General features: G+C 38.4%; 1 protein-coding gene across 1 annotated transcript; it reads right to left on the reverse strand.

Annotated features, from left to right (window-relative positions):
- Window positions 1–1,997: 1,997 nt before the first annotated feature.
- Window positions 1,998–17,030, reverse strand: vwa1 (von Willebrand factor A domain containing 1). The gene is made up of 6 exons (XM_038289898.1): window positions 16,654–17,030; window positions 12,347–12,904; window positions 8,969–9,295; window positions 8,541–8,816; window positions 4,415–4,690; window positions 1,998–2,999 (listed from the first exon to the last, which is right to left on the reverse strand). Exons 1-6 carry the CDS (start codon window positions 16,733–16,735, stop codon window positions 2,971–2,973), a joined length of 1,548 nt encoding a protein of 515 aa, XP_038145826.1. The 5' UTR covers window positions 16,736–17,030; the 3' UTR covers window positions 1,998–2,970.
- Window positions 17,031–23,213: the final 6,183 nt, after the last annotated feature.

Consider the following 23,213-nt stretch of genomic DNA (forward strand, 5'->3'; position numbering starts at 1 on the left):
ATAACTTGCTTCTGAATTTTACTAAATTTTTCTGAATATTTTAGTATTTTAAATATTGTGTAGCTCTTTATAGGTATTTTACTGTCATCCTGTATGACGTTATAGCTTACAGTATGTGGAAGCAGTTTGTAAATGAGCCTCGTTTTTCAATGAGTCTATTTGAATAAAGATAGTTTCTATTTAAATAATAACATTGTGGCTATTAAACCTGACCGGTTGTGTGTTTAAGTATTGAAAGGCTTAAGCCAAACCTGAGTGAACATTGAAGTTCTTGCTACCTCTATTATTAAGTCCCTTCTTAAACGACTGAGTGACCAGATGTAGAAATTTTTTTCCATTTTTTATAATAGAAATCCCAGCGCAATTAAGGATATTAAATGCTAAATACTTTTTTATGTTGTGCATCTATTCCCTGATGTTTTCTTTAATATAATTGCTGGCAGGAGATTTGCAGACTTCATTGCTTGCTTTTTGCTTGGATACACGCAGTCAGCTTTCAGGTAACCTTTCAGCTGTTATCTAACAATGATGGATTCCTTTCAAGTTAGAGAAACATTTGAAAAATAATGAGGAAATCATATGCACCTGAGCTCAGTTTTAAGCGTCAAAGCAGAGTGTGAATTCTTATACTAATGTTATATTTAATGCTTACATTTTAATGCATAAATATTTATTTATTATTATTTATTTATGATAGAAATCTCTAAAAGCAGGTTCTATTTGTCTTATTTTTTGTGCAATCTTTCAAAATTCCTAACATTCCTCTATGCATGTCTAAAGACGCCTGTGAAATGCATACCCAAATTAAATTACACCGTCCTTTTACAGTTAAAGGGCAGCTTTAGAAGACGTCTGCAATGAAACAACAAATATGGCAGCATAGAGAACACAAAGATGAATTAGAGACATTTGCCATTACGAAAGAGATTAAAGTAAAAAATAAAAGAATTGCAATAAAATCCCATGACATACTAATTGATAATTATAAACAATATGGATATACATATCTCCCTTAATTACTTTCTCCTATAATTTAGCATTATTTGCTGTCATTTTAAAAAGGCTGACATTTTTTTTTTCTTTAATGTAGCTGCATCCGGCTTGGCCTTCTTTTCGCCTGTCCTGGAGGGAGGCACAGGCTCATCTGCTGATGTTAGCAGCTTCTTGCTCTCCTTTGGATGATATACTTGGGCCTCTGTTCTCCTGGTGGTTTCTTCTTGTTAAGAGGGAGTTTTTCCTCTCCACTCTCGCTGCATACATGGTCATCCCTCATGTGAGGGATTGCTGAAGATTCAATAACAAACTGTACACATTGTGGCTACTTGCTCATTTAGGAGTGAATTGTGCAAAGACACTGTCTAAATGTAATCTGCTTGGCAACATGTTTCTATAAATTATTTGTGAACTGTCTTTAAATGACATGCACTGGGAATTAGTGCCATTTATATAAACTGAATTAAATTAAGAATATATATTAAAAGAACTGGGCCAATATAAAGTTTTGGTTACATGTATGCCTTTTGATTAAAAGGTTTTGTTCTGTGATATTTTTCCCTTCATATACATGTTCTCCTTTGGGTTGTACTGATGATAGTACAAAAAAAGTAAAATCTCATCAAATGTCACCTTTGCAACTTAAAAAAAAAAATCTGATTACATTCTCAAACCTTTTAAGATTACTACATAAGAATAAATCAAAATTTATCCTCCAGCTTTTAATAGAAAATATAAAGACTGAACTAGGACAAAAGAAAATGCACTTTAAATGCAGAGAAGCAAAACTAAACTGTTAAACATTAAGCCGGCTCTTTACAATACCAGAAAAAAATTACATTAAATTTATGGAATTTACGGAACATTTGCTAAATGTTCCCTGGTAATTCTCTTCTTCACTTATAAAGTAGTGTTATTGTGCACAGTTAGTTTCCTACTTAGTAATAGTCAACTTTATCTAGATCAGTTACCCAACTTTATAGTGTTAAAAACTGACTACAACATTTAAACACACATAATAAGTAATTTTATTGAAACCCTGTATGGCATTACAAATGAAGGACAACAAATATAAAAGTTGGCATTGAAATATCTGCAGTAATCCGGTACACAACTTTACAGTAGGGGGCAGCAAACACAGGCAAACAGTAAAACAGTAACAGTTAAAGAACATAAACTTTAGATCTGCAGAAACTCAAAGTAAGTTGTTTTTTATGAGGTTTTTAAACAAATAAATATGGAATACAGACCAATATCTAGGCACCGAGTCAGTGTGACTTTTAGTTAGGCACATCTGGTTCATATACAGCGTCCCACCAGTTTTTCTGCACGTGGTGTGACTGATTTGTTTAAAGCTCCAAGCAACGCTAAAGATCCTGCTATCCAGAACCTCTTTATAATGTAACCCTGCTGCACACCCCTGAGCACAAGCATTCAATAAGAGATTTAAAGCATGTTTTAAAATTAAAGGATTTAAGTAAAAGTTTGCAACATTATTTATAGCAAATGTGTATCAGATGTTCCCTCAGTTTTAGAGTAATAGAAGAAATGCAGATTTGAACACATGGTGTGCATATGTTGCAAAGTGCTTCTTCAAAACAACCCAGAAATATCATCAGCTTTCCAAGCCAACCATGTTTTGACTCTGCAAAACAGGCCGCTAAAATACTGCAAGCTCGGATCGCTGGATGGAAGAATTTCAGTTTAGCTACAGGTGAAAAACAGATTAGACAGTAAATATCTCATAATACTTGTTTGTGTTAGATTTTAGCGATCAGTACGTGAGCCAGGTTTTTCCCACACCGCTCTGAAGTGTCTGTCACTTCCACATGAGCACACTGTGAGCCAAACCACATCTCTTCTGGATAATGTCCATGGAGGGGGAGAGGCATGCAAAAGAATTATGGATAGAAGTCAGCATTCCTTCTCTTTATCCTCCCTCCTTGTTTGGTAAGGTGCATGTGCAGTCCAAGGCTGCTATGTCTGGAAGCCATATCCCAGTGCATCTGATGGGAGAAAGAAAAGCATTTACAACAGTTTAGACATTCATATTTAATGTTTTAGTGTAAAAAAAAAAAAAAAAAAAAAAAAATTCACCACCTAAAAACATATGTATTTTCTAATAAGAGCTGATAGCTTTGGATGGATGGATGGATGGATGGATGGATGGATGATTTGGTATTTAGAAAAATATGGGAAAAATTAGGGAATTTAGCTCCATCATTGTTGCAAGCAAACACCACATTTTGTAAATAGAAATTTTATAAAAAATACAACCCATTAATTAATCCTTGAAAAAAGATTTTAATAAAAAATTAAGATTTTGAGAATTTTTTGTCAGATTACAGATTTTATATGTGCACATCTTTTTTTTATTTCTGTTTTTCAGATTAAGTTATATATATATTGCATTCTTTTTTTCTGAAGTGAGAAGCTAAGACGCATTTCTATTGGTGTGCTTGAACGGAAGCACATACATTTTTATTGGTATTTGTATTTGTTTTGAGAAAGTAAAATATGAAGGGCAGCCATGAAAAAGAATTTGAAAAATGTTAATTTTAAAACCTTTTTTGAAGAAGTTTCAATGTGTCATTTCTGACATGCATTTTTTTCAAATTTATTTCAATTTAAAAAAAGTATTTTCTCAAATTTAAATTTACAAAATGTGTTCTTTGCTTGAAACAAAAATCACTCTGTAAAAACATTAATAAATGACAAAAAACAGCATTAAAAAGTAAAATGCTTTTTTTGTTGTTTTTACCAAAGGCATTAATGTATTTAATTAGAATGTTATGTAATACACCATCACAAAGCAGCATGTAATTATGACTTAGAAGCAAAACAATATGATGTTTTTAATCAGTTGTATTCAGCCCTCATTGTTCTACAAAAAAAATATGATTTGATATGAACCATTCTTTTTTAGTTCAGGCTGTTTAGATGATGTTGGGGATTTCCTTCAGGATTGCCCTGTATTCAACTCAATTCATCTTTCCATGTCTGACTCAAACTGATTAAAAGTTTTCTATCTAAGAAAAACCAGTTGATTGCATCGACTCATTGACTCAAATACAATCCCTCACACTAAGCATGCTTGTAGCGACAGTGGAGAGGAAAAACTCCCTTTTAAAAGGAAGAAACCTCCAGCAGAACCAGGCTCAGTGTGAGCGACCATCTGCTGAGTGGGATTCAAGGAGACAGAAGCAGATATACAAAAAGCAACTGGAAAAGGCGGCCCCATCCAGGAAACACACAGCCGGGCAGATGAGCTCTGAGCCAGCTCCCATGTCAGAGAATGAAGAGTATTAAGGGGAAATATATCAAAGATACAAATTTCTACTTCTAACACAGTAAGAACTTTCCCAAGCTCCTCACACTGCATATTCTATAACCAAGCTGACTCACCTCTATCTGGACTCACCTGAATGAAACTGCGCCGTGCAACACAATCCATCCCCCCTCGCCGTTCGGTAAATGGGTGACACACACACTCTTGCAGAAGGGGGGAGGTGCGTGAGTCGCGTGGACAGAGAATCAGCTGGAAGGTAGAAGGTGGAGCGTTGGGCTTGAAGGGAGCTTTGCTGCGCCTCCCAGGTCACCCAGTATCCCCTCAAACCATCTGTGCTGCTCTTCCAGTCAACCTGCACTGAATCGCTTCCCACTGTTGTCAGCTGGAGGTCAGCCAGGGCTGGAGTCACTGGGTGAGGAGAGTTTGCAGCACTTAGTTAGGTTTTTGTATCTAAAAATGTCACATTACTTAAAAAAAAAAAACATGAAAATAAATGAAAGGGAATGTATTCAAACCTAGACTGTACTTTGACTTAAAAAAAATTTTAATTAAATTTGATCTCGACCATTAACTTTGGCTGAGATAACCAGCCAAACATTTTTTTCATTACCTGTCTGAAGAAACTAATTAAGTGACTGTATTGGCTGCTGCTCCTCTGTCATGTAACCTGTTCTGTCCTGCTCTCAAATATCTTTAGCTGTCTGAAGCTGGGGTACCCAGAGAGAACCCAGGCATGCTTAGGGAGAACATGTAAACTCCATGCAGAAAGACCCGGGCCAGGAATCAAACCTGGGTCTGCTCGGGGGCCTGCCCCTACTAGTGATGTCAACATATGGCAACTTCACTCAGACAAACTGTATTGCACCCATTTCTTAAGGATTGAATCTCCTTTGGAGTTTCAACATATTATTACTTATAATTGCGATTATTTTACATTTCATTGGCGATCTAAAGTAGCCGAAAGTAGAGAACAATAATTGTCAGTCTTGAAGGAAAGTATTGCCTTCTAAGATAGACTCAGCTCTGCCATTTAAAAAGGTGACACAAAAAGTCACAAAAAAGGAACATCCTAAAAACTGACTAATGACTAAATGACAAATTGAAAAGTAGTGTGGCTTAATATGGCCTTATATCATGGTCTTGCAGTTACTTTGTTCACCATAAACAGATTTCTTCCAGTTTTGTTATCAGTCATTAGACACGCTAACGGACGCTGGGTGATGTTATTATTGCTGTCTAGGTAACCACAATGTTTTACATCATATGGCAACGTTCAGCCAATCACGTAACGTAACGTCACTGGCATGAAGCAGGACCCCGAGCAGATCTGACCAACCGAGCAGATCTGGTACCTTTACCGGAACCTTCTTGCTGCAAGGCAGCAGTGCTACTCACTGTGCCACTGAGCAGCCCATATATATCTTAAGTCAGATAAATCTTTAGAGGAAATAAGGAAGCTCAGTTTGTTGAAGTTGATGCATTTTGAGCTAACCTTGGTTGGAGCTGGATAGCTTCATTTAATCCGGGCATACACTGTACGATTTTTTCAATTGTTGCATGCAGCTACAGCTCACGATGTACGACGAAATCGCAGTTCACAGCTAACAATGTACAGTATGTTCTCAAACTGTGCGACCGGACACTGATGCGATCTACCTGCTCACACTGTATGTCTTAAAGTAATAGTACACCCAAAACATGATTAGCCTTCATTTTCTACTCACCCCCATGCTGAACAACACTCTGGAGTACTTTTTTGATATCTCAAATGCATCTGGAGATCTGGGAGGCTTCTTGCTGTCTGCTGACATTCAAATAATGGAGGTCTATGGTGCCCGAGACAGAAAGGTCCATAAAAGTCCACAAAAAACGTGTCAATATTCCTCCATACTGCTCATCCAATGTATTCCAAGTGTCCTGAGTGGGTAGCATCCAGAATTTACTCTAAACGAAGTCATTTAGAATGTTTTTAGAGCATAAACAGTAGTGTATAGGATTTCCTGAAAGCGCGCACCTGCGCGTTCACGACGCTACGGAAGCCGGCAGACCAAACCAGACGAAAGTGCGCATTCAGCGTCTGCTCTGCCAATAATGCAAGCGTAGAAAAAGAAATGTGCTGTTTACCTCTGCAAAGAAAGAAACAACGAAAGAAAAATGTCTGAGGACTTCAGTGTTGAGGAAGAGCATGAGTTCTTTGCCGAGCTGAATGCGCACTTTCATCTGGTTTGGTCTGCCGCGGTTTCCGTAGCGTCGTGAACGCGCTTTCAGGAAATCCTATACACTACTGTTTATGCTCTAAAAACATTCTAAATGACTTCGTTTCGAGTAAATTCTGGATGCTACCCACTCAGGACACTTGGAATACATTGGACGAGCAGTATGGAGAAATATTGAAACGTTTTTTGTGGACTTTTATGGACCTTTCTGCCTCGGGCGCTGGGCACCTCCATTATTTGAATGTCAGCAGACAGCAAGAAGCCTCCCAGATCTCCAGATGCATTTGAGATATCAAAAAAGTACTCCAGAGTGGTGTTCAGCATGGGGGTGAGTAGAAAATTAAGGCTAATCATGTTTTGGGTGTACTATTCCTTTAAATAAAGCACGTCGGACTCAGCTATTTGGAAGCCAAACAAGTAGAAGAGAGAAGAAGACTCGAGAAGTGTCGATGCCTCCTGTTAAATGTGAAGCTCACTAGAGCGAAATGCACTGCCATGGTAATTTGGGCAATTTTGTGTGCTGAAAGCCCTAAAGAGAAAAGGTGATAATGTATTTGGACAAATACATGGCTGAGCAAAAGTGGTTACTAAGGTCTGTCAATTTTACAGAAAGAACTCCATTTCAGCCGCACTCCCTCCATGCTTCTGAGTATTCGTCTGAGAGGAAGGAGAATAAGTGTCCATATTTGTGCGTGCGCACTGAGCAATTTGAAAATCAAACATGTTTGATTTTCTCCCAACCTTACAATTCCTGATCGAGAGGTGGTCATGAGAGGCTGATCTCAAAATCCCCCTGATGGCAAAAAATTCCCTCCATATTTTTCTAAATACCACATCATCCACCCATCCATCGATACTTAAGGGGAGTGGTGATCTCGTGGTTAGGGCATAGAGCTTGAAATCTTGAGGTTCTGAGTTTGAGCCCCTTGTTACCCCCTGTATACTACACGACACAGGACACACGATCAGGCTGAAAGTCGGTCCTATCAAATAATTCTCACACGAATAGAGAATCGGCTCAAAAATGACCCCAAAAATCTTGCAGTGTCAAGTGCAAGACAATCAGAATAGCACATTATTGATGTATTGATGTAACTTAAACCCCATTAACAAATATTTTCAGGCAGAGAGCTTGGGTTAAAGACAAGTTCTCAACTTACAACTCTGAGTTGCAAATTAGGGGGTTTACAGCCCCCTAATGGTCAACTTTAAAGGTTAGCAAGCTTTACAGCTTGAGGGTGTAATCTGACAATAACAGAACTGTGGGACCAATTGGTTGGGAAATGAGAAGAGCATGTGTCACATGATTGCCTGCTATTAGCAATCATTGGACGGGTCAAAATTGACTGTGCTGGGACATAAACAATAACAAGGCTTCAGCAGGTAGTAATGAAACTTGAAATGGTGGTAAATCCAGGGGCCTAGGGGGTATTCTGAATTGGACATCCCTATTCTAATTCCAGAAAAGTAAAAGAAAAACACAAAAACAATCCACTGGACTTTGTTTCCAAGTTGGAAAACGTTTCGCTTCCCATTCAGGAAGCTTTTTCAATTCAAAATGTCAGAAATAGTGTTAAGTTCAAGGCTTTATAGGCAGTTTTCATAGGGGTGGCCAGATGGGGCCACTAAAAATCTTGGGGTGGCACACTGAAACTAAAAGCCATAATTTCAGCATTTGAATCTACTTTTGTGGTGAACCTGCCTGTAGAAATCATAAAGACTTATGTAAACACCTACTCATATCTTGGTTTATTGTGTGATTTTTAATGTTACGTCACTGGCTGTGCATAATGGAATGAAATGCTAAGTGGGGTGGCCAGGGCATTGCATAGAGTGGCCATGGCCACCCCTTAGTGGCGCCACTCTTTATAGGGTGGACCAAAAATAAAACCTTGTTTTGGCTTAGAAAACATGCAAATTGAACCGGACAAATGGGTCTGCCACATAGGAACGGGGGTCGTTGGGTCATTTGTTAGATAATGTTTTGCATGAAAAATAAAAAAAAAGTTTGCATGTAGCTCCAAATTTTATTTAAAGCTCACCTTCTTGACTACAAACTTTTACAGACATGGACTTCTCCTTTCCCGAGGCATGCCGGGCGGTAACTGTAACCAGGTAGGTTGTGTCCGGCAGCAGCTTCCTAAGCAGAGTGGAGTTTTGTGTTCGGTCCACAGTGAGGGTCTGGAGAACGCCCCTGGGCAGGGCAGAATACTCAATGTAGTAACTGGTGACAGTCTCTGGCTGAAGAGGACCCCAGCTCACCCTCACACTGTTGTGGCTAGAGTCAGAGACCGACACAAAAGCTGGACTCACAACCTCTACAGGAGTAAGATAAGATAACAAGAAAGTTATATTGTTTTTTTTCAGTAAGAAATACTGACTGACCCATAATTAATGTCTAAAATCTTAGCTCCACAGAAGAAGAAAACAAAACAAACATGAATTTTTTATAAAAGGGAAATAATCTAACCTGGTTTTGTTGTGAAGGTGGTAGAGAGTTTGTTGAATGTTAGTTCGTTGGACTCTGGAATCAGTTGGACTGAATAGGTGGTTTCTGGCTTTAGACCAGTAAGTCTGATGTTGTTCAAGTCCGCAGACTGAATCAGTCTCTGGTACTGACTTCCACCAGTGCTCGGACTGGTCCCAGTTCCACTGCCGCTGCCGCCACCTCCACTTAGAACCTGGCCATAACGAATCTCGTAGTGACCCCGGAGACCAGCCAGAACTGGTCTCCAATGCACAGAGGCAGAGTTGGTGGATATGTCTCGGACCTGAAGCCGCTCAGCTTTGATGATCTCTGTTTACGACGAGACAAAGAGATTGGATCACTACTGCATTTCTAAAACAATTACTAAATTTCACAATTTTGGAGCCAGGAATATTTTGGCTCAGCATCCTGAGTGTCAACAAAGAAAGCTACAAAACATATGGCTAAATATGTCCTGACTTCAGACAGCCTTCCACAGCCAGACTTGGCCTTCTAATTGCATTCTTAACTCCTGCAATAAGACAACTTGAAATAGACAACCCAGTAATGGTCTGCAGTAAAATAGCTAGTACCTCAGAGGCACTGATATCTGAGATAAGCTTTCTGGGTGCTAACTAAAGACTACTGCATGTCTCCTACTTTTACACAGGCTTTATTCTTGCTGTGCATCATGTCCTCTCTGTGCAACATAAACAGTTATGAAGAGGCCTCTGCAGTTACCTAATCCTGTCTGTATTTATAGACATATATGTGTCACATCTGACATAAGTTTGGAGGATGTAGAGAGTTAAGTTGAATCATTAATCCATTAATAGATCAGCCTATCATATTTCACTGAGTATCACACATGTCTCATAATTAGCTCCTATCTAGACTGGCACTTGAGTAGAATAAGTGCAATCAAAAAGAAGAGTGTGCCTTATTAACAAACCGCTGGACTCTCAGCAGGTGTTTCATAAAGGAGATTTTCAAGAACTGCTGGGATTAAATATTCGCTTTCTTTTCTATAAAACTAGAGACATACCTTACAAGAAAATTCCTTTAGAGATTTTTTAGGGCGGTATCAACTAGAATATTACAATAGATTAGAGTTATTAAAATTGCATCATGCTTTGAGCACATTTGGAGTTTTTTTTAATAACCATTTCCTTTTATTATCCAATAAAATGTATATTTCCGTTTAAGTATTTTTACATTTAAGATTTGTCTTATATTTTGAGTCAATAATACTGAATGATATATCATGATATTGATATTTTTTAGCGATACGATCATCATCTAAAGAAATATCTCAATAATTGATAGAAATGTTTTTTCTTACACCCTTAACCTTAAATAGTAGGTAATCAATCAACTACATACTTTAAGTAAAGTTTATCATACAAGCAAAGTTGGGTAATTTATCTAAATATATAAATAAGGAAATCGCAACAACATAAAGCAAAGCGCAACTACATTAAGAAAAACACAATTACATTAATCTACTGGAAAAGGTAGGTACCAGTGGGAAATATGAGACATCGCTGATTGGACGACGGGGCCGTTTGACCCTTGAACCGGAAGTTGCGTCGTCTGAACAGTCCAGCTTCTTTTACGTGTGTCTTCAGTGTACGCAAACTAATTGAAATTTCGTGATTAGTCTTGAGCATATCCAGTATTACCTCGTACGTATGTCCTGATTTAAAATATTCCTGGATAACGGCATCTATGTTTGGGGCGCCGACAATATCCATGTTTTCAAAAGCCGCAGCTGGCAGAATGACTTCCGGTTTAAGGGTCAAATCGTCCAATCAGCGATGTCTCATGTTTCCCACTGGTACCTACCTTTTCTGGTAGATTAATGTAATTGTGTTTTCCTTAATGTAGTTGCGCTTTGCTTTATGTAGTTGCAAATTCCTTTATGTAGTTTGCGCTTTTAGATTTGTAGTTGCAGTTTGCACTTCAGGGCCACCGTAAAATACAGATAAATAACATAAATAGAAAATGGTTTTAAAAAAAATCAGCTCTCACAGAAGGTAAAGACTTTGTGTCAGAAAAGGATTAAAAAAACAATATCTACTGTTTACTTTATAATTAAAGTTATGTTTTGAGTAGAGTAAGCAGAAACTTTACTCAGGTAAGAGTAGCAGTACACGCACCAAATATAACTTAAAATTAAAAATATATAGTACAGTATAACTACTCCTTCCTTCTTTTCAACAAGTTACTCAAGTAAATGTAACTGAGTAAATGTAACTAGATACTACCCACCACTTAATACAAGTACTACATACTGTACATAAAAAATATGCATCTTTTCTTTATTAATATTATTTTAATTTTTCCTCCTTTAAGAATTCACACAAAAAGTGTGAGTCAATTTTTTAAAAGTACAGGCAAAGAAATGCTTAAATAATAAAATATAGGAACACCGGAATTTTTGCTAATACCAAGCAAGGAGAAATACTTAGGATTATATGGAGTACATTTTTTCCGCTATTTGATGCAAGTAAATAGTACTTTTAGAACACCGATATTTGAAAACAATGCAGTCCAGAAAATTAAACTGAAAAATATCTTAATCAAAAAAGGATTTTAAGAGTAACTTTTTTTTCTTAGATATTGTTATTTTATTTTTTCAAAATATTTTTTTTTACAGATTTTATATTTTCAGGGGTTTCTTTCTTTGCCTGTTCTTAGAATGAGTTTTATGAATTTTGTTCATTCTTATTTGCTTTTTAAAGATCACAGTCTCTTTATTTCTCTGGATAAATTTTCCTCTATAGAGAGGACTGAAGACATAGCTCTATTTCCTGCATGGAGGTTAGCAACAACACTTTATTATGTTTGAAGTGAAAAAAAATTTGATCAGTGAAACACAATTCGAAGATATAATTCTAATAAATTAGTATTTAAAAGAAACAAATGTATTTTAAAAACATAAATATAGAAAAATTAGAGAAAAAAGTAAAAAAAAAAAAAAAAAAAAAGAGACAACCAAGTTACTCTCAAAACCTTTTTTATAATTAAACTTTTTACAAAGTTTAGTTTATGGATTCGCAGTTTTTTCCAATTTTAGTTTACAAAATTGTTTTTGTTTTTTTCCATTTCCAAAAGATGTACTTTGCATGTAACAAAAATGGAAAAAGATTCACTCTATATGATTGCAAATCTCAAATTTCTGTATGGAAAATGAATCTATTTAATAAGCAAAACATGCGCAAATATATTTTTGAAATGCAACCAAAATGTAAACAGTTATGGGAAAGAAAAAAACATGGGGCACAAGTGAAAAAGTTAAATTAAACACTAAAATATAAATATACACGTAACATTTCACCGGCCTCACTCATCCTTCATGCAGTCTGTTGCAAAGCTTACCAATAATTGCGTTACGAAGGTCCTCCGTAATGATGCTCATGTCGTCAACGTCCACAAAGTGCAGATGGTCTTCCAAAGGTGGACTCACCACTTCTCTCAGCAAATTATAATTACTGTGGCCCGTGGAAACTGCCAGCACTGCCACGCCCTCCTCCCGCAGCTCAGCCAAAGGTCCAGATACATCTCCTGGTGTCACCCCATCAGTCAACCAGACCAGCACTCTTGGTAGTCCTTCCCGAGCTCCACCAGCCGTTCCCGGTCGCAACACTGTCTCCTTAGCCAGTCTGAGAGCTTCCACAGTGTTGGTGTCCCCCCTTAGGGGGATAATGTTTTTCAAAGCCCTCTGTAGGTCACCTTGGGTGCTGTATCTATCAAAGCCAAACTCCAGTCTAGGCTTGGTACCCACCTGCAGCAGTCCTACCCTCACTTGATCGGGGTCCAGAGAAAAGGGACGCAGTAGGTCAGACAAGAAGGAGAGCATACGGGCGTGATCGTAGGAGGGCACGCTCCCTGAGGAATCCACCAAAAAGAGAACGTCACCCTCGCAGCAGTTCAGCACTGTGGAGAGAAAAAAAAACATATATTCAGTCATAAACCTCCACTGTGATTCCTTTTCACTCCACTAATTTTTTCCACAAGTCTCTGCCATAAAACACCCTCCCTTCCACAACTAACTTTCCTTACACTGATCACAGCTTTCAGAAAGTATTGGGAGCAGGAACACCATAACTGTGCAAAGCCAGGCGCAAATCCGTCTGATTAATGAACAGATAAGAAGCAGTCAAAGAAACGAGGGAACCAGATTTTAATGACTTCAGACTTGGTGGTGGATAAAAGGCATTCAAGGAATGAGCCAAAGGGTGGATTTCCTTCTTTCCCCCCCACCATCTAATTTTCTGTTTTTCGAAACAAAGTGAAATGAACAGTGAACAACACAGTAGTTTCTGGATAGAATAAAAGGCGTTAAGTGCAGAGCAGAGGAGGTGGGGGGTTTCAAGCAGTTCCATGTGAGATACGAGGAGGAATGTTGGACGGTCGCATATATACAGTCCTGAAAGAGGACATAGGCAAAGCAGCAGGAAAGAGAAACTAACAGAGACATCTGGCTAAAGATCTTAAGAACCTGCTCTCCTCCAAAGGAGACGGCCAGAACAGTAGATAAGAAAAATAAACTCTGGGAGAGACAGCGAATCCAGTTTAGTCTGACTTCATAAGAAAGTTCACTAAGCCACAGGTTTTGACACAGCCTTTCAAAACTCTCGCTTTCTTAGGTTCCCTCTTGAGCGCTGAAAGATGAGACAGCAGCACAGCAGACAGTCATAAATCAAGCCTTTACTCACATGCCAACATTTATGCCCACACCTTATTTTCTCCATACATTATCAGGAATTCCTCACATCTTCATTTGTTGTTTGGACTTTGGAGTCAGCGGGCTCCTTATCGGTCCCCCTCCAGCATTCCCCCACAGCCTCCACCTTTGTGCAGGTACGGGTTTATCTATAAACGCTGAGATTGTCTAAACAGTTTACTGTCTGAGACTCATTCAGGTAACCATCATCGCATGAATACAGGACAGTGCTTGGGATGGGATGCTGGGAACCCTGACAGGTCAAAGGTAAAGCTGTTGAGGAGTTCACAGCAGGTCAGGCAGAGGTGTCAAGTAGCTAAATTATTGTACTTAACTAGCTTCTCAATATTTTTATGTATTTATTCATTTTGCTGAAGACTTTTTATTTTTAATCCCAACATTTGAACACAAATATTAGTGTTGCGCCGATGACATTTCTTGCCCCCAATACGATACCCGATACCTGGCTGTGCAGTAGTAGACGATACCGATACCATCTGTTTGAAATTGATTTGTGTGTGTATATATGAAGAACTGCATACTACTTGGATGTCAAATAATTGCCATCATGGCTTTGTCAAGCTGCTGCCTACCTTTGTGAAGCAGGAAAAAGACTAATACAAAGTGAATCCAGTAGAACTTTTTATTGCCTACCTGGAATGGGTGACAATAGTTGAATAAACTTTTGGCTCTCAAAATGGTATCGTGCCCTATTTGTTGATACTCGCCAATACCAATACCACCATTTTAGTGCTGGATCGGGATGATAAGCATCTCTCTGAAATGAGCTTTTGAAACTTGGGATGTCTGGATACTGGTAACGGTGCAACACTAACAAATATCCATACTTTATAATCATTATTTTCTCAAAACTGTCTGGTTAGTTCTATAGATATTTATAAAGACATGACAGCCACAACAGAACAGGGAAAATCAAGAACGCTAAAAGAATGTGTCCAGTGTGATCCTGATTTAAAATGTCTATGTTGATTAAGTTTTACATTTACATTTACATTTTTTAATGTTAATGCAATTTGCAATTTGAACGCTGCAAACCAGAGCTTTAAAAATATTCAGGATTTCTGTTCCGTACAATTTAGAACTATTTTATACCAAAATTAGACCAAGTCACTATTTTATAAATGTTCTCTCAACCAACAGTGAGCAGAGGAGGAAATTAACCTATTTTCTGCACAGAACAAAGTTGTTTTGTATCATTTAAGGCAAAAAATTAAAATTTACTTTTGCACTTAATAACAATGTAGAAACCCTAGTTTTTTACTTTTACTTAGGTAAAGGAATTCAATTATTACTTTTACTTTTAGTAAAGTTGTTTTTAACACAGATATCTGTACAGTTACTTGAGTAAAAAAAGTGAGTACTTTTAGCACCTTTGGGTTAGGTTATAAAATGCTAATCTAAAGCTTTAAACATCTCATAAAGCACTATTCACCTCATCAAATGAAAATACATAGCACAACTACAGACCAGCAATACATGGCTATCGACCTAAATGGAAAACCAAAGCAATTTTTCGACAAACCATGATGGAAAAAATTGGAAGAAGGTGGTCTGGTGGGATTCAAAATGCTATAAGTAGAATGAGATTAACTCTCAACACATTATCCCCACAGGAAAACACGGCGCTGGCTGCAACATGCTGTGGGAATTTATTTTATTTTAAATTCCGAGTAACTGAAGTTGGTCAGAACTGGTGGGAAGATGGACTGAGCTAAATACATGGCAATATAACATATAAACAGTAAGTAAACTTATGACGTCTAATTACTGGAAGCTTAGCGTCTCATCTGGTATCTATTAATGGTAGCAGCAAAGTAACAGATCCTTCTCACTAACACCAAAGTTATAAAAACCCAGTCTCATTAAGAAAGCCACAAAGTATCATAGTCACTAATTTTAGCCTCTAATGGACACAGCATGACAGCATAGCCTGAACCAACTGATTATATTTGTTTTCATGTTTTATAAATTCAAAACTATCAATCTGTGGCTGCTTAGAGCAGTGTGTAAGGAATAGTATCTTAAAAACATTGTAGAGAGTCTCGATGTTTGCTTATATTTAGAACAATTTAAGGAATGGGAAAGGAATCTATCATGTCCTTCACTTTATATATAAATTTCATGAATCCTGTCAAAATAAAAGTTTCATTATGCATCTAACAAGACCCGCTCTGTTCTCTCATGCCATAAAACCCATGAGATTACATCTGATTACTATCTGGGGACTGGGGCCCATATTCTATATGTTCAGAGCAGCAGCCTGAGGCCATGCATGCCTGTGTGGTCCCTGGATGCCCTCTGGTTTGGGATCGAGGGTGGGGGGGCAGTGGGATTTCATCAACTCACAATCATCTACCTGGAGTCCTGCCATTTTACTGGGAACCCTGGTGTTTGATTAACCCCACCCTTATGTCCACACAGAGAGATCTGTCTTCATTTATCTTACTGTTTCAGCAATCCCTTAGCAAAAAGTAGTTTATTAAAGTATACTAAAAGTGCAGTAATTTCATACTCAAAATCAGGCAGTGCAGTTTACTTGTTCTAAACTATATTTCATATACTTAATAGTATAGTCAAGTGTACTTGACCATACTATTGTTTACTTTATTGTTTACTAAAGTATACATTTAGTATACTTTAGTAAACTTAAAAAATGTACTTCAAGTATACTTCTTTTTGCTAAGGGATACTTGGTTGTATGGCAGGAATGTGTGCATTAAATCACCTAAAATACATTATTTATCAGGGGATTTCGACTCCCTTTATGTCCACTGACTGAAAAAAAGTAAACAATTGACATATTTATTTAAAATAACATGGATAAACAATGTGATCTAACAGTGTAACTGAAGATTTAAGCATTATTATGTTTAACAGTCGTGTAAGAATTGAAAAGTCCAACTGTAACCATAAAAGAATAAAAGCTTTTCCTGGTTACCTTCAGGTGCGGGGTTTTGGAGAGCAGAGGGGCGCAGGAGCGAGCAAACCATCATCATCCATGTTAACATGTGGATATCCATCACAAAAGCTCTGAATTCCTCCCACTGGAGTCAAATGTATGGCAGATCCTATGGTTTCCAGGCTCAATCCTACATTAACCGCAGCGCAGAGGACCACACTCCCTGTCAGTAAATCACTGCAGGGCGCATAATTCACATGAGTCACATCCAGCCAGACTTTCCATTTATCTTCTTATTTCTTTTCCGCTGAGAAGGATCAGCCAGGGAGGTTCAATTTAATTCAGACCCCGCGTGTGCGCAAAAAGTTTGGACCCAAATCTCCTTCTGTCTCTCTCTCTCTCTGTCTTTCTTGCTCAAGACGCAAAGTGCAGCAGAGCCTGGTGAGCTCAGCGCAAGATCCCCGGAAATGACTTTCAAAATAAAACACATACCTGTTGCACAACAAAATGTCTTTTCCAACCAGAGGTGGGTAGAGTACCCTACATTTTATTTCCTGTATGAGTAGCACTACTTATTATACTCAAGTAAGGGTTAAACATGCAACCGCTTTTGGCATTTACTTAATCATATTTAATTACTTTAATGCAATTGTTTGAGGTTAGCAGGGTAGGACATAAAACAATTGTGTTAAAGTAACTAAATATAATTAAGTAAATGCCAAAAGTGGCTGCTTTTTTTGTGTGTGTGTGTAGAAATGACCAGAGGTGTCAAGTAACAAAGTACAAATACTTCGTTACTGTACTTAAGTACACTTTTTAGGTATCTATACTCTTTACTCCATTACTTATTTTTCTTCCTGCTGACTACTCATTACATTTTGAAACAAGTATCTGTACTTTCTATTCCTTACATTTTTAAAGCAAACTTAAATCGTTATACTTGGCTTCGGTTCAGCATCCATCATTAGAATGTTCAGAAGAACATAAATACAAAAGTACCCACGGCTTTCCTGAGCAACACACATTTCCCACCCTGTGTCAGCGGTACTTTCCTGTCTCTGCTGAACAGCATCCTGTCTGTGGCTCCTCTCCTTTAAGCAACATTTGGCATTTCTGAAAGTTCCTAAATTTGAGATTATCCTTTTTTTTTTTTTTATCCTGCACAAACTATTGCTCTCTAATCTGGGAATCTAAGACTCGTCTCCCTTGGACTGAGGTGTCAAGTAACAAAGTACAAATACTTTGTTACTGTACTTAAGTACACTTTTTAAGTATCTATACTCTACTCCATTACTTATTTTTCTTCCTACTTCTGACTTCTACTCATTATATTTTCACACAAGTATCTGTACTTTCTATTCCTTACATTTTTAAAACAAACGTTGCTCGTTATTCTTGGCTTCGGTTTAATTTTTATAAACATTTATTTCACGTCATGTGCGCCATCCAATGCAGATCATTGCTGTAATCCACTGCTAGTGAAAACTAGTGTAATTGGATGAGTCATATAACGCAAACACTCATTGGTTAGCTAAAGGAAATCATTAGAAGTAAGCAGGTGATTTCAACTGTAAACGTGAATTGTCTATGCCATGCTACAATGTCGGATTCAGAAAAAGATGTTGAAATGTCTGAAAGGTCGGACACAGGCGAGAGCGTATCGGGAGATAGAGACCAACAAGACCTCCCTCATCCTAATCCATATAGTGGCACCTGGCTGTTTTTTTTTAGGTTACTTTATACTTTTATACTTTAAGTAGTTTTTGGAGCACATACTTTTTCACTTTTACTTGAGTAAAGAGGTCAAGTTGAAACTTCAAGATGCTATAACCGACAAAAATTTGATTGCTATGACCGACAAAAATTTGATTGACAGATGACCGTTGATATATGATTAGCCTAATTTAAGTTTACAAGCTGAAGTATAACTAACTGGCCTGCATGAGATAAAGAAAAAACCCCACAGATTTTAAGTCGAAAATTTTTTTTTAAAATACAAAGTTTCTAAATTTTGGGACGATATCATCTGATAAAGAGTACATTTATAAACATGTTTAAGCCAGAATGATTTGATATTTAAATATGATTTCCCTATGACTTTAAGGAGCTGGCGCCTATTCAACCTCCTGTTGCGAGTGACCTACAGCTGGGTAAGGCTAGACATGCCACTTCTCAGCTGAAAGCTACGCTAAGTAAGAACCACATCCCTCCAGAGAAGTCTGTGCTTGCTGGACAAAGTCGGACTCCTTTCCTACGATTCTGGAGGAGCTGATTGTCTTCACATTGCAAAAAACTGGAATCTAAATAAGTTATTTTTCTTTAAATAAGTGCATTTATTCTTGAATTGAGGAGGTAAGTGAGACACTTTGCCAATGCAACAAGACAATTTACATTTAATATAAGAAAAAAATAATTGCATTCTCTTATTTGAAGTGCATATTATCTTATTATCTTATTTTAAGAGTAAAAATAATGATTCCATTGGAAAATTATCTTATTTACCTACTTAAATTAACGCTAAATTCACTTAATTTAAGAAATTTTTACTTATTTCTAGAACGTTCTTCCAGTGCACCTGTGATTTAGAGTTGAAGACATTTTTTGTAAAAGTTTTTTGTATTTTAGAATGAATGAATAATGGATGGGAAGGATTTTTAGAATTACTATGATTGATCATTTCTAAAGCTCTATTTGCTAAATAAATAAAGGTTGTATATAAGTTTAAAATGTTGATCCCCAGATTTCACACAGTAAATTAAGTAGTAACATTTGAACACAAATATTAGTGTTTTTATTGTAATTTTTAAAATGAGGATCTAAGATGTGTCATCAAGTGTGTGAGGAACCATGTCTCTCAGAAGAGAGTGAAATAGAGATACTAAGAACATCAAAGTTTTGTGATACAGATTTTAACATGCAAAATGACATGCTTGAATTCTTGGACGAATGTGAATTCAAACTCAAGCCTACTGACTAACAGAAAAAAAAAAAGTATGTTTAAAATCAGGATTTAACACGTGTTACCAAAAGTCCAGGGAACCACGTTTGTCAGCAGCAGGTGAGACACAGAAACAAAAGCAATCAGAGAAAGCAAAAGAGGTGGATACTTATGATCAAAGTCTGATTACCATCAGAACAAGTCCCCACAGACTGGGATTCAGATTCTAATGGCACATCAATTTCCTTACATTCAGAACTGGTCCAACGTCTAAAGGGAACCAAGCCTGCTGACCAACAAACCAAGAAAGAAGAGGAACATTCAGAGTCCTCTTATAAATTATGTGACAAATATAAGGAACCACCAAAGCTGGAAGCTGTGCAGCTCAAAATGAAGGGACAGGGCCTTGTGCTTCGTGAGGAGGTACATAAGAGAGAAGCCGCTTTCAGAGAACCTGCGAGGAACCTGAAAGGAAGGAAACTAGCGAAGCCAAATGAAGAAAAAAAGTGATGCCCTGGAACGCCTGCTGTTAGAAAAAGACAGACAGATTGCAACCCTTAAGGTAAACGCCGTTGAAAGGGACCGTGAGCTTGACATTCTGTGACAGGTACAGGACCCTGAGTTAAAGAATGTACGACAGGAACGGGACCGTGAGCTTGGCACTCTACGACAGGTACGGGACACCTCAGCTTGGAAGGAGCAGGCCAACAAGGTCAAGCGCATGACAAAAACAAGGGACGGGTTTCAGCAAGATGTCTTGGTAAGCGTGTTGATAGAAAAACATAGATATTGCAACTCCCACAGCACACGGGGTTGAACAGGACCGCAAGCTTGTCAGTCTGCAGCAGGAAAAGGAGTCACTAATACTCAAATTCAAAGAGACCTTGAAAGAAAAGGATGAGGCAGTGGCATGCCTAGAAGGAGAAGCACGAAGGAGAAATACTCCTCAGCTTAAAAGGTGCAATGGCAAAAAAGGACACGAAAATCGCAAAGTTGGTGGAGAAACATCACTAAGAACTGCGTGAGCAGGTCAACGAGTCAAGCACATACAAAAGACAAAGGACGAGTTCAGCTTCCTGCAGTGAGAAGGAGCTCACTGAATACCTTAGGATGGCTAAACATCATATGCAATTGGCCGAAAAGCCCTTCAACAAGAAAAAGGACAAGTAGCTGCAACCGATGTCACACACAAGGTTGAAGATCTCACACAGCATCATTCACGAGATAGAGCAGAACACCTCTTTACTTACTTGAGAAAACTCAGACTTCCTCAGACTTCTTAATTCACCAGCGGGGACACGACTTCCAAAACACCAAGGACTGTATTGATTGCCAGATATGGGAGTCATCTGAAAGGATTGAACTTGCACTGAGGGCCTGGTGCCCTCACGTGCCCTATGGCGAGGCAGAGACCACCTCCCTATGAACTTTTTTTGTTCCTTTGATTTCAAAAGACATGGCTGTATGGTGGAGTAATTGTAGCACTGTTCCCTTGCAACGTGTTTGAGAGTTCTCCCCTTGCATGCGCAGGTTCTCTTCGGGTGCTCCGGCTTCCTCCTGCACAAAAACATGCCTGTGAGGTTAATTGACATCTCTGAATTTTCATTAAGGCAAGGCAAGGCAAGGCAAATTTATTTGTATAGCACAATTCAGTACAGAGACAATGCAAAGTGCTTTACATGATTAAAATACAGGAAGATAAAACAGAATCAAAGCAAGTAGGAAATAAAATAAAATAAAAAATGCAGAAACAAAAAAAGAATATTAAAAACAGTTGGATTAAAGAAAACATGTTTTTGTTGAACTGTTTAACTAGAATAGTCGAAGGCAATCCTAAACAAATGTGTTTTTAGTCTTGATTTAAAGGAACTCAGACTTTCCGCACTTTTACAGTTTTCTGGAAGTTTGTTCCAGATAAGTGGAGCATAGGAACTAAATGCTGCTTCTCCATGTTTAGACCTGAGTGGTCTGGAGGGTTGATACACTGATAACAAGTCTGTGATGTATTTAGGTGCTAAGCCATTCAGAGATTTATAGACTAACAGAAGTATTTTAAAGTCTATTCTCTGAGATACAGCGAGCCAGTGTAAGGACTTTAGAACTGGGGTGATGTGCTCTACTTTCTTAGTCTTAGTGAGGACACGGGCAGCAGCGTTCTGGATCAGCTGCAGCTGTCTGATCCACTTTTTAGGCAGACCTGTGAAAACACCGTTGCAGTAATCAATTCGACTAAAAATAAACGCATGGATTAGTTTTTCCAGATCATGCTGAGACATTAGTCCTTTAATCCTGGAAATGTTCTTCAGGTGATAGAAAGCCGACCTTGTAATTGTCTTTAAATGCTTTTGGAGGTTCAAGTCTGAATCCAGTACTACACCTAGATTTCGGGCCTGATCAGTGGTTACTAGCTGAAGCGATTGAAGCTGTGTGCTAACTTTAGATCTCTCCTCTATTGGTCCAAAGATTATTACTTCCGTTTTGTTTTTATTCAGTTGAAGAAAATGATGGCACATCCAGGCATTGATTTCTTCTAAGCATTTCCTCAGTGCTTGAATTGGTTCATAGTCACCTGGTGACATGGTGATGTAAAGCTGTGAGTCGTCTGTGTTGGGATCTGGAGAAGTTCCACCTTTCTCCAGCAGAGTTCGCCGTGGATCCTCCTGAGCTGAGCCTTCGACACACCTGAGGCGCATCTCACCATCAGAGGATCCTGCAGTATATAACCGGCCTTCAGACCTTGCCTCAACGCCGCAGTGTTTATCCAGTTTGGTTAGCACCTGAGCCTAGCATCTTCTGAGAACCTTCGTTGTTCCCTGGTTGGATTCTAATCCCTCTTTGTCTCTGCTTACAGGAATCCAGTTTCCCTTGTAAGCTCTGGATGAGCTTAACCTGCCGAGCCTGCCTTCTGAGCCAAACTTAAAGACTCTTCTCTGGATTCTCATGCTGCTCTGGACTAAGAGCTGGAAACCCAAAGCCAAGGTCTGCCCTCACACTAGAAGCAAGACGCTGAAGCGGTTACTGAACTCTGCTGAACTAAACAATCCCTGGACCCAACAGTTCCTCTCTCAAAGCCAAACCCGGACTCCTCAAGGTACAAATCAGAAACTCTCAAACTCAAACTCAACTGAACTGTCATCCTCACAGACTCCAGTGAACCCGCCCCCAGGCCTGAACCAGTTCCTGTGTTTAATCCATGTGCTTGTACTCAATAAAACTTGTTAAACTTTTCATCTGTTTCCGTGGTGTTCTGCATATTGGGCTTTTCTGAAACCCATCATGACAGTCTGCATAGTTATGGTAGCTGATGTTGTTGTTTTTTATTAACTGAGCAAGAGGGAACATGTAGATATTGAATAGGAGGGGACCCAGAATGGACCCTTGGGGAACCCCACATGTGATTTTTGTCATCTCTGATGTAAAGTTGCCTACTGACACAAAAAAGTCCCTGTCCTTTAGGTATGATTTAAACCAGTTGAGAGCTGTACCAGAGAGGCCGACCCAGTTTTCCAGGCGCTCTAACAGGATGGAGTGATCTACAGTATCGAATGCTGCACTGAGGTCCAATAGTACCAGGACTGTGGTTCTTCAGCAGTCTGTATTTATACGGATGTCATTAAACACCTTGATAAGGGCGGTCTCTTTACTGTGGTGAGCACGGAAA

This window comes from Cyprinodon tularosa, unplaced genomic scaffold (genome assembly GCF_016077235.1).
Source record: "Cyprinodon tularosa strain WSP-4 unplaced genomic scaffold, ASM1607723v1 ctg273, whole genome shotgun sequence".
Classification (NCBI taxonomy): Eukaryota; Metazoa; Chordata; class Actinopteri; order Cyprinodontiformes; family Cyprinodontidae; genus Cyprinodon; species Cyprinodon tularosa.